The sequence below is a fragment of the Salvelinus fontinalis genome, chromosome 29, assembly GCF_029448725.1.
Source record: "Salvelinus fontinalis isolate EN_2023a chromosome 29, ASM2944872v1, whole genome shotgun sequence".
NCBI lineage: Eukaryota > Metazoa > Chordata > Actinopteri > Salmoniformes > Salmonidae > Salvelinus > Salvelinus fontinalis.
In genome coordinates, this window is record NC_074693.1 from 8,034,604 (window position 1) to 8,054,587 (window position 19,984).

Here is a 19,984-nt window from a genome sequence, read left to right on the forward strand (position 1 = left end):
ATCCCCTCCTCCCGTTCCTCTTGTCCTCTCCTCCCGTTTCTCTTATCCTCTCCTCCCGTTCCTCTTATCCCCTCCTCCCGTTTCTCTTATCCTCTCCTCCCGTTCCTCTTATCCCCTCCTCCCGTTTCTCTTATCCTCTCCTCCCGTGCCTCTTATCCTCTCCTCTCGTTCCTCTTATCCTCTCCTCCCGTTCCTCTTGTCCTCTCCTCCCGTTCCTCTTATCCCCTCCTCCCGTTCCTCTTATCCTCTCCTCCCGTTTCTCTTATCCTCTCCTCCCGTGCCTCTTATCCTCTCCTCTCGTTCCTCTTAACCTCTCCTCCCGTTCCTCTTGTCCTCTCCTCCCGTTCCTCTTATCCTCTCCTCCCGTTCCTCTTATCCTCTCCTCCCGTTCCTCTTATCCTCTCCTCCCGTTCCTCTTATCCTCTCCTCCCGTTCCTCTTGTCCTCTCCTCCCGTTCCTCTTATCCCCTCCTCCCGTTCCTCTTATCCTCTCCTCCCGTTTCTCTTATCCTCTCCTCCCGTTTCTCTTATCCTCTCCTCCCGTTCCTCTTATCCTCTCCTCCCGTTTCTCTTATCCTCTCCTCCCGTTCCTCTTATCCTCTCCTCCCGTTTCTCTTATCCTCTCCTCCCGTTCCTCTTATCCCCTCCTCCCGTTCCTCTTATCCTCTCCTCCCGTTCCTCTTGTCCTCTCCTCCCGTTCCTCTTGTCCTCTCCTCCCGTTCCTCTTGTCCTCTCCTCACGTTCTCTTATCCTCTCCTCCCGTTCCTCTTGTCCTCTCCTCCCGTTCCTCTTATCCTCTTTTCCCGTTCCTCTTATCCTCTCCTCCCGTTCCTCTTGTCCTCTCCTCCCGTTCCTCTTATCCTCTCCTCCCGTTCCTCTTATCCTCTCCTCCCGTTCCTCTTATCCTCTCCTCCCGTTCCTCTTATCCTCTCCTCCCGTTCCTCTTATCCTCTCCTCCCGTTCCTCTTGTCCTCTCCTCCCGTTCCTCTTATCCCCTCCTCCCGTTCCTCTTGTCCTCTCCTCCCGTTCCTCTTATCCTCTTTTCCCGTTCCTCTTATCCTCTCCTCCCGTTCCTCTTGTCCTCTCCTCCCGTTCCTCTTATCCTCTCCTCCCGTTCCTCTTGTCCTCTCCTCCCGTTCCTCTTATCCTCTCCTCCCGTTCCTCTTGTCCTCTCCTCCCGTTCCTCTTATCCCCTCCTCCCGTTCCTCTTATCCTCTCCTCCCGTTTCTCTTATCCTCTCCTCCCGTTCCTCTTATCCTCTCCTCCCGTTCCTCTTGTCCTCTCCTCCCGTTCCTCTTATCCTCTCCTCCCGTTCCTCTTGTCCTCTCCTCCCGTTCCTCTTATCCCCTCCTCCCGTTCCTCTTATCCTCTCCTCCCGTTCCTCTTGTCCTCTCCTCCCGTTCTCTTGTCCTCTCCTCCCGTTCTCTTGTCCTCTCCTCCCGTTCTCTTATCCTCTCCTCCCGTTCCTCTTAACCTCTCCTCCCGTTCTCTTGTCCTCTCCTCCCGTTCCTCTTATCGTCTCCTCCCGTTCTCTTGTCCTCTCCTCCTGTTCCTTGTCTTACATCCTCTTCTGTTCTCCTCTTCTTTCTTCTCCTCACCTCTCTCTTCTCCTGCTCTTTTCCCCTCTTCTTCTTCTCCTCCTCATTTCCTCCTATCTCCACTTCCCTTATTGTCTTGGCCCTGGCATGATGGTGCACCCTACCAGACAGTCTCGGATATGGGTCTCTCAGTGTGTGTGTTTGATGAGAATCCCATCATACCTCTCCAGTTCATGCATGTCTCCAGGACAACACCAACACCTGCATGGACCAGGAGTCCACTGATTGACTCTATATAAAAGGAGTGAATTCAGGGAAAGTGGGGCTAGAAGAGTATGCCCTGTACTGTATGCATGTACTATGACAATCTGTTCAGAATCCTTCAGCCTAACTCTTACTAAGCTCCAGTTTCTCTTGGAGAGGAAGCACTGACAGCGGGCACATGCACAAGTTAATACTCTACTGATTCATTAGGAAACGTGCATCATATAGGCATAGTGGATAGTGCTACTGCAATTAACAACAAATTCATAAATAGAAACATGTAATAACACAGCAAATATATTACAACCAAAATAGAGCAAGGCTATCAATGGGAACAATATAAGACCAGTCAACACACTGTTTCCTCATATGTTGTGGGAAAATATATTTGCCAATAATTTTTTTCCTTGTATCCACCAATACGTTATTCAAAGTATTACATAAATCGAACCACAACAGATGTGTCCTCTTAATATCATTCTATGTTATTACATTGTAGGCTAATAGCTGTTGGCATGCCAACATGATTCTGACAAGTGTGTTTACAAATGTTTTCTTTCCTCAGATGCAAGCAACAACAAGAGACAGGTTCCTTAGCCAAACACCAGTAAATAACCACCTACTCATACACACTTCTTTTACAAGAGGAGCTTTTATGGCAAGACGGGACTTTCACTGGACACTCCCCTCTCAACCTTAGACGTGGATGTCTGCGTCTCTGATTGGTCACTGAGCTTGGCTGACAACACCTGCTTGACTCCATCTAAATTGACGACCCGCCCGGGTTCTGGGAAATATAGGCAGCATCCCTGCTGTCCCAGGGCTCACTCTCTCTTTCTGTCTCACTCTCTGCGCTGCTCGCCTGAATACAGTCTACAACAGAGTGCTCCTGAGTTACCACAGACAGACAGAGAGCAGACTGGCTGGTTGGACCAGCGCGTTTCCGATACAACACTGCATCATTGTCTCAGAGCAGAGGGAAGGCAGACTTTAGCACAGGTACATACTGGTCTTCACAGATAGAGGCAGAAATGTGGTTTAAATTTGCAACAGTGCTGCTGGTTTTGTCAGTTTTGGAGCAAGTGGTGGGATTGGATAATATCGATGTTCATGACAACCCGTCAGAGAAACCGGCAAGCCAGAAAGGACGGATGTCTCTGCAGAACACAGGTAAGAAAGAGCACGCACGCGCGCGCAGAGACAGAGAGAGTCAATGCTGACGGATTTGGTATGGGAAGTGGGTCGATGTTGAAATTATGTTATCAGAATACAGATCAGTGGGATACATTTGCGCGAGCGGGACAGCAAGCTTGTGTGCACGTGCTCTCCGCGCGGTGTATTTTAGAGCGATGAACACGTTATTTCTCTCTCTCTCCCTCCGTATTCATCTGTTTCTTGACCGAAATAATGGCTTTATCATGGATGAGATTACCCTTTTCAGATGATCCAGAAAGGGGATATATTGTAAATACAGGGTGACAGAAATGCAATATGTTAGTAAACTATTAATAGACAGGCACAAGGTAGGTCATGATAGATAATGTATATGGCAGCGCCTCTAGGTGTGTTTGTGTGTGCGCGCGTTGAGTTGTTTTTCCCCCGCGTATGCTCGATACAATGTGCTTGGTTCAAAGTTAGCCAACATCCAGCCGATCCATTGGCAACCAGTATGCGTTTTGCATTTAAATGAAACAAACTTGGCAAAATGACTTAGCCTATGAGCAAGCCACCACAGTTGAGTGATTATCATGTGGCTACAATAGAGCCTAGGCTACAATGTAATGGAAAACTGTAATTTATAAGGTAATTTGAGGTATTATAAACAGTAAAATAAAATACAACTCTGAAATGTTTAACTGCAGAATAATGTAAATTATGGTGCATTACGTGAAAATGTGCTGTATTTCGAATGGTACTGTAATTTCCTCCCATATAATACAGTGCCTTACTGTATCTTTGGAGCATCAAACCCCTTTGACCACTAGTGGGGGAATGGTATTGTTGTTTCTGGCGTATTAACAAAGGCTTTCAAACTGGCAACAACTACAGGGCAAAACAGACCAAAAGAACTTGGCAAAATGCTCAACCATTTCATTTAAGAGTACCGCCACTCTAATATGGCCCCTATACATGTACAATTGGTTTGCCACTATAACCACATAGGAGTTAAATTGGTACAGCATTCTCACTCACAGGTGCAACAAATATAGCATCTCACAAGGCACGACTCAAAATATGTTAAGGCTTCCAGAAGTGCAATTGATATAAAACACAAAATATTAATTAATATGGTGTAATGTGCAGACACTTTATCAAGTGACCAAACTGCTTGTACAAATCCCTTGTAATTAGAGTAAATACTGTGAAATACAAACCCCTCCCCTCAATGAACTTCATTCATTCATTAATTTAGTCATTCATTCATTCTGATTAAAGTAGCATACCCTGAATGCTGATAGGCTGACAGTCGTGGTATATCAGACTATACCAAGGGTATTACAAAACATGCACTGTTAGCGCTCTAATGACGTTGGTAACCAGTTTATAATAGCAATAAGGCACTTCAGGGGTTTGTGGTATATGACCACTTTGTGTTGTGCCCAAGAACAGCCCTTAGCTGTGGTATATTGACCATATACCACATCCCCTCGGGCCTTATTGCTTAAGTATAATGCAGCCAATAGTGTTACAGTAATGTAATATGAGATACAGCATTTTACTCGCCACATAGCTGCCTGTAAGATACTGTGAAATTCATGGTAACCGCTTTAAGGCTCGCACACATCGCACCTAATGTGGTTCTAGCGTTCAACTAACGACCGTTCAGCGCGCTGTGTTTTAGGGACTCCCGCTACAAACGTCTGACTGCCGAGATTTTTCACACGAGTCTACATGTAAAATCGGTTCGCAAATTACGTTCAAAGATGTTAAGTACTCTTGTCCAGCAAACGCTTTTGGTGTCTGAGCCCTTACAGTGGACTCCAGGCGTTAACTGTTGATTGTTAGGCTCCTACAAAGCATGCTGATAGGGAATGATGCAATCGCCTGCAGGGCTGTTGTTCAGCATTCTTAACAGGAATCCTAGTCCCTTAGGAAAGGCCTACGGTCTATTCAAAATAACCAATGTTATGAAATAAATGCATATATTCATTGTTCAATATAAAGACCATGAGAATGTAAGGGTTTCTAATCCTTGTAGTTGCAGGGACAGCTCTGATGCAGCTCTGCACAGTAGAGTCCCTCAGTCAGTCAGAGTCCCACACCACACCGCTGTGTAATTCAATGCACGTTGCGGCCAGCTCGGACGAGCCAGGCACATTCCCGTGTAAACGCCAACACAAGCACTCGCTGCCGACAGCAGCTCATTTTCCTGCAGAGCACCAAAGTTAAACCCAGTAACTACATACCCGTTTTTCTCTCGCGCGCGCGCACACATACACACACAAACCTCCCCCAACAGAGCAGTCCTTGTTGACAAGCATCATTTCTCAAGTAAATATGTTGCGTTAATTCGTTATTTACTCTGCCCGGAGGGCTCGTGAGATTAATCTGCCTAGGCTATCAAATATGACACTTCCAGTGATTTGCTCTAGGTATATTTATGCATATCTCCAACGAAGACACATACTGAATGTCCAAGACTCATATATCCTATGATGTCTAAAACATGCTAACCCTTTCTCAATGGCCCATATGGAATACCATAGCAGTATAGTAATTGGTTCTATCCCATGTGAACTGAATGGCTCAGTGGCAGTGACTGGAGGAGATGGGGTGACTGGAGGAGAGGAGATGGGGGTGACTGGAGGAGAGGAGAGGGGGACTGACTGGAGGAGAGGGGGTGACTGGAGGAGAGGTAAGGGGGTGACTGGAGGAGAGGAGAGGGGGGTGACTGGATGAGAGGAGGGTGACTGGAGGAGAGGAGAGGGGGGTGACTGGAGGAGAGGGGTTGACTGGAGGAGAGGAGAGGGGGTGACTGGAGGAGAGGAGAGGGGGACTGACTGGAGGAGAGGAGAGGAAGGGGAGTGACTGGAGGAGAGGAGAGGGAGATGAAGAACCTTTCATCTCCCAACTGATGGGGACTCACTCTCTCTGTGGGTCTTCAAGACTGATTACAGAAGTTTTGAAAATACATTTTTGTTTGAACCCATATAGTCCAAAATAAACACTTATACTAGGCCCATGTGTAGCCTAACATGCTGACCAGACCGGACACGTCGCGTGCGCAAGCGTTGCAAAATAAATTTAGAAATCCATGTTATTCAATTATTGCACCCACACTGCTCGCGCGCGCCAACGAGCGTCTGCGACGCCAGGGGCTAAAATAGAACTCATTCCTATTTCTGACGCAGATCGCGCTGCAAGTCCTGCCTCTCCCATCTCCTCATTGGTTTATAGAAGCAGGTACCCACGTGCCATCTCCTCATTGGTTTATAGAAGCAGGTACCCACGTGCCATCTCCTCATTGGTTATACCCACGTGGGTGATAGAAAGACGAACTGTTTTGCCGGTAGTCGTGGTAATAGAATGAAAGTTTAGATGCGATCACCATATAATTTAAACGATGAAAAGGCCTGGAAGGAGGAGAGATGACTAGAAACGATTCGGTTGGCCGTTTTATGTGTGGATTAATTGTCGGAGTAGAGATCCTTGTGCATTTCAGGTAAAATAACAACTCAATGTTTATATCCCAGGACAAATTAGCTAGCAACAGCAAGCTAACTAAATAAGACAAATTAACGTTAGCTAGCAAGTGCAAGCTAACTAGCTAAATTACCATACATGTTTAATGCTTTTCGACCTGTCCCCAAATGAATGTCATTGGTTCAGAGTTTGTTTTGATATTTTAACCTGCGTGTCATGATCGCGTTTGGTGTGGGGGGGCAAAATAAATTTATGCACGATGGCGCACGCGCGCAGCCGGTTTGGGCAAGGTGAAACACCGTGTGCCATGTACACTATACATTATTTAACTAGGCAAGTCAGTTAAGAACAAATTATTGTTTACAATGACGGCCTACCCCTGCCAAACTCTAACCCGGACGACACTGGGCCAATTGTGCACCGCCCTATGGGACTCCCAATCACGGCCTGGAATCGAACCAGGGTCTGTAGTGACGCCTCTAGCACTGAGATGCAGTGCCTTAGACCGCTGCGCCTCTCGGGAGCCAAAGGGAAGGCCTCTCTAAATATCCTACCATTTAGGAAGGCCTCTAAATATCCTACCATTTGGGGTTAACAGGCAGACTTTTCCCACTCTCCTGGTCATTTCATTTCGGTCCACTATCATTTGTTTTATTCCTGTCCTCCTTGGCTGCCACTGGCCAGGCGTTGTATAAGATTGTATAACATCTACATTTTAGTCATTTAGCAGATGCTCTTATCCAGAGCCACTTACTGGAGTGAGTATATACATTTGTCATACTGATCCCCCGTGGGAATTGAGCCCACAGCCCTGGCGTTCCAAGCGTCATGCTCTACCAACTGAGTTACACGGACAGCGAGAGGCCCAAGGGTGATGCCAACTGCCAACCTACTACAGCCCTGGACTGGACTGGTACACATATCTTCTCCGCTGTATATTTGGATACTCCGGTTTCAATGGTAACATCAACCACTGGTCTTACCAGAGTCATGTCACATTGGGCTGCATTATGAAACATTGTATGTGTCCCACTCTATCTTCTATAGTGCAGTATAGGGACACGAACACTGTCTAGTCTAGTCCAGTCCAGTCACCTGTCCAGTCACCAGTCCATTCACATCACCTGTCCGCTCCAGTCCAGTCACCTATCCAGTCTAGTCACCAGTCTAGTCCAGTCCAGTCACCTGTCCAGTCACCAGTCCATTCACATCACCTGTCCGCTCCAGTCCAGTCACCTATCCAGTCTAGTCACCAGTCTAGTCCAGTCCAGTCATCTGTCAAGTCCAGTCACCAGTCCAGTCCATCTCTCCACAGTAGCCCGGCCAGTTAGTCACTTAGAAAGATCCTGTGAAAAGTTGAAGAGGGTCAAATATGTGTACCTGGCAGCACAGACAGGAAAGACTAATTATCTATAAACTAATACACAGTCACTCATCTACATGATTGTTTAATACCAGGAAAACTGCCACCGGTTGACTAAAGGCACAACTAAAGGCACTAGGCCTTGTGCGTTTGTATGTTCTCCTCTAGTACACAACGCTGTATCTGCAGTGCAGCACCCCCTCCTATCCTCACACCAGGCATTGCAGATGTATTTTGACGCAGAATGACACAGTAATAATCTCTCTGTCACCCTGCATTCATCTGCATACCCTTCTGGTCTGTCTCTCTCTGTGGAGAGAAGAGGAGAGATGTTGTTTTCTTATCTCTGATGCTGAAGCCTGGAGGCTGGTTTAGTATGTATCTACTACACTGACAGTAGAAAGAGGGAGCATCCCAAATGACACCCTGTTTCCTATATGGTGCACTACTATGGACCAGGGTCCACATAGGAGCCAGTCTCTCTGCCATGGGAATTCAAATCTCAGCCTGGATGTCCAGACCTAATCTCCCTAACTGAATGATTAATGTTACTGATTGGCCAGAGAGTCACCTGGTGGGAAATGATGAAAACATGAACATGTTTTGTTTGTTACACATGGACAAAGGAGGGGGGGGGGGGGGGGTATTTGAGAAAAGGGGCCTGGAACTCTTAATCTACTAACAGAACCATAGGTTAGAACGTTAAAAAGAAGACCACAAGGAAATAACAGCTTAGGGATAAAAAAGAAATAACAGCTCTGAGACCATGCTTAAGACCATGGTCTGTATCACTACATGTAATGGGAATAGAGGTTGATGCTTGGTAGTGGACTGTAAGTGTCAGTGACAACTCTCTCTCCATCTCTCTCTCCCTCCAGCTGAGATTCAGCACTGTCTGGTGAGTGCAGGAGACGTGGGCTGCGGTGTGTTCGAGTGTTTTGAGAACAACTCTTGTGAGATCAGAGGCCTGCAGGAGATCTGTCTGACCTTCCTACACAACGCCGGAAAGTTCGACTCCCAGGTAAGGCACTCTGCGTGTATGTGTGTGTGTGTGTGTTTGTGTTTAAGTCTACATGTGTATGTGTGCACATGCGTGTATGTTAGTGCACACGTGGATTTATTGAGTGTGTTTGCCAACATGTGCGTTCGTATGTGTTTGTGTGCCCCAGTTCCCTTCCCTCTCCCACGGAGGTCAGGTCTCTGTGTGTCAGGGCAGAGGGCTCCAGGGCCAGGGGTAGCCAGCTGGCACCATGCCGAGCCAGATCCCCTTTCAGACGGGTACAACAGGCTCTGTCCCGGCCTCTCACTGCGCCATCAGAATGAGTTCTAACCATCCTACAACTAGAACATCTACAGTCTATTCGGGAAAGTGTTCAGACCCCTTCCCTTTTACCACATTTTCTTACGTTACATCTTTATTCTAAAATATATTAAATAAATAAAAAATCCTCATCAATCTACACACCATACCCTATAGTGACAAAGTCAAAACAGGTTTTTAGAAATTTCAGCAAATGTATAAAAAATATTTAAAAAATATCTTATTTACATAAGTATTCAGACCCTTTGCTATGAGATTCAAAATTGAGCTCAGGTGCATCCTGTTACCATTGATCATCCTTGAGATGTTTCAACAACTTGATTGGAGAACACCTGTGGCAAGGTCACAGTTGTAAATGAGAACTTGTTCTCAACTAGCCTACCTGGTTAAATAAAGGGGGGAAAAATAATAATAATATTAATAAAAATGAAATTGATTGGACATGATTTGGAAAGGCACACTCCTTTCTATATAAGTGCCCACAGTTGACAGTGCACGTCAGAGCAAAAACCAAGCGATGATGTCGAAGGAATTGTCCATAGTGCTGAGAGACAGGATTGAGTCGAGGCACAGATCTGGGGAAGGGTACCAAAAAATATCTGCAGCATTGAAGGTCCCCAAGCACAGAGTGGTCTCCATCATTCTTAAACGGAGGAAGTTTGGAACCACCAAGACTCTTCCTAGAGCTGCTAGCCCGGCCAAACTGAGCAATTGGGGGAGAAGGGCCTTGGTCAGGGTGCTGACCAAGAACCCGATGGTCACTCTGACAGAGCTCCAGAACTCCTCTGTGGAGATGAGAGAACCTTCCAGAAGGACAAACATCTCTACAGCACTCTACCAATCAGGCCTCAGACTGGGGCGAAGGTTCACCTTCCAACAGGACAACAACCCTAAGCACACATCTCAAGAGTGAGCAAAGCTGTCATCAAGGCAAAGGGTGGCTACTTTGAAGAATATCAAATATATTTAGATTTGTTTAACATTTTTTGGGTTATTACGTGATTCCATATGTGTTATTTCATAGTTTTGATATCTTCACTATTATTCTACAATGTAGAAAATAGTAACAAATAAAGAAAAACCCTTGAATGAGTAGATGTGTCCAAACTTTCACTGGTACTGTATGTAAATGTAATATTTCAGTTTTGTATTTTTAATACATTTGCAAAAATATTTTAAAAACTGTTTTTGCTTTGTCATTATGAGGTATTTTGTGTATATTGATGAGGATAAAAAAAAAAAAAATGTTTTAGAATAAGGCTGTAACGTAACAAAATGTGGAAAAAGTCAAGGGGTCTGAATACTTTTCGAATGCACTGTATGTTCAGGGGTTAGCAGGTTTTTGTTGGTTCAGCACAATCAACCAATCCAATAATCCCCAGCTTCCAATTAGTCCATTCAACCCCTCTCCTCTCCCTTGCATCTATTCCCAAGGTCGTTGCTGTAAAAGAGAATGTCTTCTCAGTCAATCTAACTGGTAAAATACATGTTAAATATAATCATTAATGGTTGAGTGTTCTATAGTTCTGTTAGGGTTAGGGTTGAGTGTTATATAGTTCTGTTAGGGTTAGGGTTGAGTGTTATATAGTTCTGTTAGGGTTAGGGTTGAGTGTTCTATATGTCTGTCAGGGTTAGGGTTGAGTGTTATATAGTTCTGTTAGGGTTAGGGTTGAGTGTTATATAGTTCTGTTAGGGTTAGGGTTGAGTGTTCTATATGTCTGTTAGGGTTGAGTGTTCTATATGTCTGTTAGGGTTGAGTGTTCTATATGTCTGTAAGGGTTAGGGTTGAGTGTTCTATATGTCTGTTAGGGTTAGGGTTGAGTGTTCTATATGTTTGTTAGGGTTGAGTGTTCTATATGTCTGTAAGGGTTCGGGTTGAGTGTTCTATATGTCTGTTAGGGTTAGGGTTGAGTGTTCTATATGTCTGTTAGGGTTGAGTGTTCTATATGTCTGTTAGGGTTGAGTGTTCTATATGTCTGTAAGGGTTAGGGTTGAGTGTTCTATATGTCTGTTAGGGTTGAGTGTTCTATATGTCTGTAAGGGTTAGGGTTGAGTGTTCTATAGTTCTGTTAGGGTTAGGGTTGAGTATTCTATATGTCTGTAAGGGTTAGGGTTGAGTGTTATATATGTCTGTTAGGGTTAGGGTGAGTGTTCTATCATTTTGTAAGGGTTAGGGTTGAGTGTTCTATAGTTCTGTTAGTGTTAGGGTTGAGTGTTGAGTGTTGTGTAGTTCTGTAAGGGTTAGGCTTGAGAGTTCTATAGTTCTGCAAGGGTTAAGGTTGAGTGTTCTATATGTCTGTTTGGGTTAGGTTTGAGTGTTCTATAGTTCTGTAAGGGTCAGGGTTGAGTGTTCTATATGTCTGTCAGGGTTAGGGTTGAGTGTTCTATATGTCTGTCAGGGTTAGGGTTAAGTGTTCTATATGTCTGTTAGGGTTAGAGGTGAGTGTTCTATAGTTCTGTAAGGGTTAGGGTTGAGTGTTCTATAGTTCTGTAAGGGTTAGGGTTGAGTGTTCTATAGTTCTGTTAGGGTTAGGGTTGAGTGTTCTATAGTTCTGTAAGGGTTAGGGTTGAGTGTTCTATATGTCTGTAAGGGTCAGGGTTGAGTGTTCTATATGTCTGTCAGGGTTAGGGTTGAGTGTTCTATATGTCTGTCAGGGTTAGGGTTAAGTGTTCTATGTGTCTGTTAGGGTTAGAGGTGAGTGTTCTATAGTTCTGTAAGGGTTAGGGTTGAGTGTTCTATAGTTCTGTAAGGGTTAGGGTTGAGTGTTCTATAGTTCTGTTAGGGTTAGGGTTGAGTGTTCTATAGTTCTGTAAGGGTTAGGGTTGAGTGTTCTATATGTCTGTAAGGGTTAGGGTTGAGTATTCTATCATTTTTTAAGGGTTAGGGTTGAGTGTGCTATAGTTCTGTTAGGGTTCAGGGTTGAGTGTTGTGTAGTTCTGTAAGGGCTAGGGTTGAGTGTTCTATATGTCTGTTAGGGTTGAGTGTTCTATAGTTCTGTAAGGGTTAAGGTTGAGTGTTCTATATGTCTGTCAGGGTTAGGGTTGAGTGTTCTACAGTTCTGTAAGGGTTAAGGTTGAGTGTTCTATAGTTCTGTTAGGGTTAGGGTTGAGTGTTCTATATATCTGTTAGGGTTAGGGTTGAGTGTTCTATGGTTCTGTTAGGGTTAGGGTTGAGTGTTCTATATGTCTGTAAGGGTTAGGGTTGAGTGTTCTATATGTCTGTAAGGGTTAGGGTTGAGTGTTCTATAGTTCTGTTTGGGTTAGGGTTGAGTGTTATATAGTTCTGTTAGGGTTAGTGTTGAGTGTTCTATATGTCTGTTAGGGTTGAGTGTTCTATATGTCTGTTAGGGTTGAGTGTTCTATATGTCTGTAAGGGTTAGGGTTGAGTGTTCTATATGTCTGTAAGGGTTAGGGTTGAGTGTTCTATAGTTCTGTTAGGGTTAGGGTTGAGTGTTATATAGTTCTGTCAGGGTTAGGGTTGAGTGTTCTATATGTCTGTTAGGGTTAGGGTTGAGTGTTCTATATGTCTGTTAGGGTTAGGGTTGAGTGTTCTATATGTTTGTTAGGGTTGAGTGTTCTATATGTCTGTAAGGGTTCGGGTTGAGTGTTCTATATGTCTGTTAGGGTTAGGGTTGAGTGTTCTATATGTCTGTTAGGGTTGAGTGTTCTATATGTCTGTTAGGGTTGAGTGTTCTATATGTCTGTAAGGGTTAGGGTTGAGTGTTCTATATGTCTGTAAGGGTTAGGGTTGAGTGTTCTATATGTCTGTTAGGGTTGAGTGTTCTATATGTCTGTAAGGGTTAGGGTTGAGTGTTCTATAGTTCTGTTAGGGTTAGGGTTGAGTGTTCTATATGTCTGTAAGGGTTAGGGTGAGTGTTCTATCATTTTGTAAGGGTTAGGGTTGAGTGTTCTATAGTTCTGTTAGTGTTAGGGTTGAGTGTTGAGTGTTGTGTAGTTCTGTAAGGGTTAGGCTTGAGAGTTCTATAGTTCTGCAAGGGTTAAGGTTGAGTGTTCTATATGTCTGTTTGGGTTAGGTTTGAGTGTTCTATAGTTCTGTAAGGGTCAGGGTTGAGTGTTCTATATGTCTGTCAGGATTAGGGTTGAGTGTTCTATATGTCTGTCAGGGTTAGGGTTAAGTGTTCTATATGTCTGTTAGGGTTAGAGGTGAGTGTTCTATAGTTCTGTAAGGGTTAGGGTTGAGTGTTCTATAGTTCTGTAAGGGTTAGGGTTGAGTGTTCTATAGTTCTGTTAGGGTTAGGGTTGAGTGTTCTATAGTTCTGTAAGGGTTAGGGTTGAGTGTTCTATATGTCTGTTAGGGTTGAGTGTTCTGTAGTTCTGTAAGGGTTAAGGTTGAGTGTTCTAAATGTCTGTTAGGGTTAGGGTGAGTGTTCTATCATTTTGTAAGGGTTAGGGTTGAGTGTTCTATAGTTATGTTAGGGTTAGGGTTGAGTGTTCTATAGTTCTGTTAGTGTTAGGTTTGAGTGTTGTGTAGTTCTGTAAGGGTTAGGCTTGAGAGTTCTATAGTTCTGCAAGGGTTAGGGTTGAGTGTTCTATAGTTCTGTTTGGGTTAGGGTTGAGTGTTCTATAGTTCTGTAAGGGTTAGGGTTGAGTGTTCTATATGTCTGTAAGGGTTAAGGTTGAGTAGTCTATGTGTCTGTTAAGGTTAGGGTTGAGTGTTCTATTATTTTTAAGGGTTGAGTGTTCTATAGTTCTGTTAGGGTTAGGGTTGAGTGTTGTGTAGTTCTGTAAGGGTTAGGGTTGAGAGTTCTATAGTTCTGTAAGGGCTAGGGTTGAGTGTTCTATATGTCTGTTAGGGTTGAGTGTTCTATAGTTCTGTAAGGGTTAAGGTTGGGTGTTCTATATGTCTGTCAGGGTTAGGGTTGAGTGTTCTATAGTTCTGTAAGGGTTAAGGTTGAGTGTTCTATCGTTCTGTAAGGGTTAGGGTTGAGTGTTCTATAGTTATGTTAGGTTTAGGTTTGAGCGTTCTATGGTTCTGTTAGGGTTAGGGTTGAGTGTTCTATATTTCTGTTAGGGTTAGGGTTGAGTGCTCTATATGTCTGTTAGGGTTGAGTGTTCTATATGTCTGTAAGGGTTAGGGTTGAGTGTTCTATAGTTCTGTAAGGGTTAGGGTTGAGTGTTCTATAGTTCTGTTAGGGTTAGGATTGAGTGTTCTATAGTTCTGTTAGGGTTAGGATTGAGCGTTCTATGGTTCTGTTTGGGTTGGGTCTTCTATATGTCTGTTAGGGTTAGGTTTGAGTGTTCTATAGTTATGTTAGGGTTAGGATTGAGCGTTCTATGGTTCTGTTTGGGTTTGGTGTTCTATATGTCTGTTAGGGTTAAGGTTGAGTGTTTTATATGTCTGTTAGGGTTAGGGTTGAGTGTTCTATATGTCTGTTAGCATTAGGGTTTAGTGTTCTATATGTCTGTAAGGGTTGAGTGTTCTAAATGTCTGTGTGTGATCAGGGTAAGGGTTAGGGTTGAGTGTTCTATATCTACTGTGTGTGTTTAGGGTAAGTCGTTCATCAAGGATGCTCTGAAGTGCATGGCCCACGGCTTGAGACACAAGTTCAGCTGCATCAGCAGGAAGTGCCTGGCCATTAAAGAGATGGTGTTCCAGCTGCAGAGAGACTGTTACCTCAGACACAACCTGTGTTCTGCAGCCAAGGAGAACGTTGCTGTCATGGTGGAGATGATCCACTTCCAGGACCTCTTCCCTAAAGGGTGAGGATGTAGGCATTCATCAGTGTGTTTTTTTCTCTCCCTCTCTCCGTATCATCCCTTCTTTGTCTTCCCTAAAGGGTGAGAAGGCCTATGTCTCTCTTTCTCTCTGACCCTTTATCTGTCTCTTCCTCCCTCTCCCTCACTCTCTCTGCCTTTCTCTTTCTACTCTTCTCTCTGCCTCTTCCCATTTTGACTTACCTAGAAGGTAAACCACCCATACCAAGCTGTGGATGTCCAGCCCTATATTCATAAAACAGTATAATAATCCAATGATCTCGCTTTCTCTCTGTCTCTCTCCTACCCGCAGGCCGTATGTGGAGCTGGTCAACATTCTACTGAGCTGTGGGGAGGAGGTGAAGGAGGCCTTAACCAGGAGCGTCCGGCTCCAGTGTGAGCAGAACTGGGGGGCTCTCTGTGACAGCCTGAGTGTCTGCTCTTCCCTCACCCCCCCTCCCGGTCAGTCCCCCGCCTCCCCCGACCACCGCCGCCACAGGTCCCCCCACTCCGAGCCAGACCACCCCAGACCCCCCCGACAGGGAGACAAGGACAAGCCCAGTAAAGGCGGCTTCAATGCCCACCCCCGCAGCCGCAGCCAGGGTCCCCGTCGACAGGGCCCCGAGGCTGGGGTGGTGGCGGAGCAGGAAGGCCCTGAGGCCACAGACATCCGGAGGTGAAAGAGACATTGGACCCTAACTATCCAGAGCCCTCCCTGACCGTGTCACCATCAGAGCCCCCTCCCCACACACACATACACACACACAGACATACACATAGGCAGATACTGTACATGCAAGAACACACACATCTACACACATACACAGACTCACTCTCTCTTTCTCTCGCTCTCTCCGTCCTCTATCCCTCTCTCCCCCTCTCCTCTCCAGTCATTCCAGAAGTCCCAAATGGTACATTTGCAGGGTAATGTGGTGTAGCTCGTTCAGTTACTCCAGATTGTAGTCCACAATGTTGTTTCTGTTTATTATTGAATAATAATAAGTATTATTATCCTGATTTTTATTTGAAGTGTTAGGGCTTTTTGGGCTCTAATATAGCGTTTCTCAAATCATACTCACTGTAACATCTGATTATATTGTATTATTTATTTTATTCTTTATGCAATGTTTAAATATCCAAATGTACATAGAAATATACGTATCTATATTTATACAGTACGAACATGTATAAATATAGTCACCATATAAGATTATAGTACATGGTGTGTTCTGTTGTATAGCACACCAGACTCCATCACCACCCATCTGTAGATAAATAACATACAGCTTTGTTGTTTCAAAGTGGGAATGTGTTGTTAGTATTATAATTCTAGATACTTGATGATTAAATACAAACTGTACAGGTTTTGAAGTCCAGTTTTGGCACATATAGCTTGTAGTGCATGAGGTTGGGTTACCATGGCAAAGTAAACAAACTGGTACATTCTCTAATGGCCAGCTTCCATCGTTAGGATTCCTACTATTAGGGCGCCCAGGACACAGCGTCTGTCTGTAGCAGCACATCCATAGTGTGTCTCAAATAGCACCCTATTCCCTACAGAGTGCACTGCTTTTGACCAGGGCCGTATGGGCCAATTGGGATGCAGACAAAGCGTAGTTCTCTCAGAAAACCCTCCTCTGATCTCAGCTAATGTGCTAATGCATCCAGGTGCCTCAACATGCTGGTTCCATCTGTAGTGACTCCTCTTTGTGAGGCTGAGCTTTACTAGAGTGCACTCAACTGGGGTGACAATGTCAAAGTACAGTAAGTAGCACTAGAACGATTCAAAGGTGATTTGCAATTGATTCGGTTTAAAGATTAATTATAGAAACTTTTATTGGACACTTAGGTACAAACGTTTCTGTTGTTGTGGGAACAGACTCGCAGACATTCATACAGACAGCCCTACAGACACACTACAGGCAGTCCTACAGACCGTCCTACAGACACGCTACAGACACACTACAGACACGCTACAGACAGTCCTACAGACACGCTACAGGCAGTCCTACAGACATTCATACAGACAGTCCTACAGACACGCTACAGACACACTACAGACACGCTACAGACAGTCCTACAGACACGCTACAGGCAGTCCTACAGACATTCATACAGACAGTCCTACAGACACACTACAGACAGTCCTACAGACACGCTACAGACAGTCCTACAGACACGCTACAGACACGCTACAGGCAGTCCTACAGACCGTCCTACAGACACGCTACAGACAGTCCTACAGAAACGCAGTAGACAGTCCTACAGACACACTACAGACAGTCCCACAGACACGCTGCAGACAGTCCTACAGACATGCTACAGAATGTCTTACAGACACGCTACAGACAGTCCTACAGACATGCTACAGACAGTCCTACAGACATGCTACAGACAGTCCTACAGACACGCTACAGACATGCTACAGACAGTCCTACAGACACGCTACAGACAGTCCTACAGACATGCTATAGACAGTCCTACAGACATGCTACAGACAGTCCTACAAACACGCTACAGACAGTCCTACAGACACGCTACAGACAGTCCTACAGACATGCTATAGACAGTCCTACAGACACGCTACAGACAGTCCTACAGACATGCTATAGACAGTCCTACAGACATGCTACAGACAGTCCTACAAACACGCTACAGACAGTCCTACAGACATGCTACAGACAGTCCTACAGACATGCTACAGACAGTCCTACAGACATGCTACAGACAGTCCTACAGACACGCTACAGAATGTCTTACAGACACGCTACAGACAGTCCTACAGACATGCTACAGACAGTCCTACAGACATGCTACAGACAGTCCTACAGACACGCTACAGACATGCTACAGACAGTCCTACAGACACGCTACAGACAGTCCTACAGACATGCTACAGACAGTCCTACAGACATGCTACAGACAGTCCTACAGACATGCTACAGACAGTCCTACAGACACGCTACAGACAGTCCTACAGAGACGCTACAGACACGCTACAGGCAGTCCTACAGACACGCTACAGACAGTCCTACAGACACGCTACAGACAGTCCTACAGACACGCTACAGGCAGTCCCACAGACACGCTACAGACAGTCTTACAGACACGCTACAGACTGTCCTACAGACATGATACAGACGCGCTGCAGACAGTCCTACAGACATGCTACAGACAGTCCTACAGACAGTCCTACAGACACGCTACAGACAGTCCCACAGACACGCTACAGACAGTCCTACAGACATGCTACAGACAGTCTTACAGACACGCTACAGACAGTCCTACAGACACGCTACAGACAGTCCTACAGACGCGCTGCAGACAGTCCTACAGACACGCTACAGACAGTCCTACAGACACACTACAGACAGTCCTACAGACACACTACAGACAGTCTTACAGACACGCTACAGACGCGCTGCAGACAGTCCTACAGACAGTCCTACAGACACACTACAGACAGTAGCACCCCAGTAACTGCATCTCAGCAAGCATCTCTAGTGTGATTGATTGATTGATTAGTATGATTGATTGATTGATTAGTATGATTTATTAGTATGATTGATTGATTGATTAGTATGATTGATTGATTGATTGATTAGTGTGATTGATTAGTATGATTGATTGATTGATTAGTATGATTGATTGATTGATTAGTATGATTGATTAGTATGATTGATTGATTGATTGACAGGTGTGTTTCTGATGATACCACTGAGCGCTGTACAGCTGAAGCCATCTCCAGACTCACCACTAACTGTTGACAGTCTGTACACTAACGTGACACCACAAGACTATGAAAGCCCACTGAGTTAAACGCTTAGGCATTAGCCCAGGGAGATAACACAAATACTGAGCTTTCTGCCGTCGATGCGTTGTATGCAATCAAGTAACCGGAAGCAGTCAATCCACAGTGTCTTCCTGTAGAATCACCAGGTCAGACCAGGGGAGGTAGAGGAGGAGGAGGAGGAGGTGGTAGAGGAGGAGGAGGAGGAGGAGGAGGAGGGGGTAGAGGAGGTGGTATGAACGCGTTCTGTTCTTGCCCCCTCTCTCTCTTCCTTTCCAGAGTCCTATGCTAAAATGGCACCCTATTCCCTACATAGTGCAGTACTATGGGCCCTGGTCAAAAGTCCTACAGACACGCTACAGTACTATGAGCCCTGGTCAAAAGTAGTGCACTATATAGGGAATAGGGTGCCATTGGGACGCATCCCCAGCAAGTCCACACTTTGCGGCTCCGGCTGCAGTCCGCTGTTATTCTAAATTGTATATTTACCAAGGCCACCAGAGAATTCCTCTGGGCTACAGCCAAGAGCTGGCCGGCCGCACGGGGAGAGAGAGAGATGGAGGAGGAAAGAAGGACGACAACTACACTCAACGGTTCCTGAGGAGACACAATTTATAGATTTCTCTCCTCCTCCTCCTCCTCGTCCTCCCTGTTCCTTCTTCCACCTCTTCTTATAGTTCTGAGGTGTCTGTTGGCCAGTAATGCTATCCTGCCCATCTTTCTATTCAGACAACCTATTGCAGTTTATTGACTTATCTTTGGGCACCAGGTGTGTAACTCCATTAAGAATGTAAATGACTGTAACTGACCATCTGTTCCACACTGTCACTATCTTCTCCATTTTGTGTTCCAGGAGAAATAGACTGACAGTGCTTCCTACTTCCTGTTTCTCAGTGTTCCATACAGCGCATCACTTCCTCTACACCCCCAGTTGGGCATCAGAATGACCTTGCAGAATGTAGTCTGGTATGGTTTTACTTCACGTGTCTGATAATGTGTATACAAACAGTACTATGAAACTCTAAGGACTCATGGAATCAAAATCAACAGAAATGTAACTTGTTATCATTAAAAGTTACTTTTTTTGTGGATATTTTGTACACTGTGTTTAGTCATCAAGGTTTTGTGTGTTCAGTAGGTAGCTCTGATCATGAACTGCATGACAACAATTCAGAGGAATTATTTCCACTTAGATAATATTGACACGAATATCCAGAAAGATACATTGAAAAACATGCATACCACATAGATAAGACAAGGAATTATTTGAATGTACAAGAGACTGAGGGTGGACTTTCTCAGCTACAATTAATGTCTTCTTCAACGCCAGGTCAACATTCAGTTGCCAAA

At 44.9% G+C, this 19,984-nt stretch overlaps 1 protein-coding gene across 1 annotated transcript; it reads left to right on the top strand.

The window, feature by feature from the left end:
* The first annotated feature begins 2,475 nt into the window (after positions 1–2,475).
* Positions 2,476–19,725, top strand: LOC129827378 (stanniocalcin-2-like). Its single transcript, XM_055888161.1, has 4 exons — positions 2,476–2,971; positions 8,687–8,829; positions 14,639–14,850; positions 15,158–19,725. Exons 1-4 carry the CDS (start codon positions 2,833–2,835, stop codon positions 15,522–15,524), a joined length of 861 nt encoding a protein of 286 aa, XP_055744136.1. The 5' UTR covers positions 2,476–2,832; the 3' UTR covers positions 15,525–19,725.
* Positions 19,726–19,984: the final 259 nt, after the last annotated feature.

Bases quoted from the DNA above. Each gene is read 5' to 3' on its own strand.
- LOC129827378 (XM_055888161.1), top strand. From the start codon at position 2,833: ATGTGGTTTAAATTTGCAACAGTGCTGCTGGTTTTGTCAGTTTTGGAG. The intron at 8,830-14,638 runs GTAAGGCACTCT...GTGTGTGTTTAG, and splicing joins CCGGAAAGTTCGACTCCCAG to GGTAAGTCGTTCATCAAGGA. The intron at 14,851-15,157 runs GTGAGGATGTAG...TCCTACCCGCAG, and splicing joins CAGGACCTCTTCCCTAAAGG to GCCGTATGTGGAGCTGGTCA.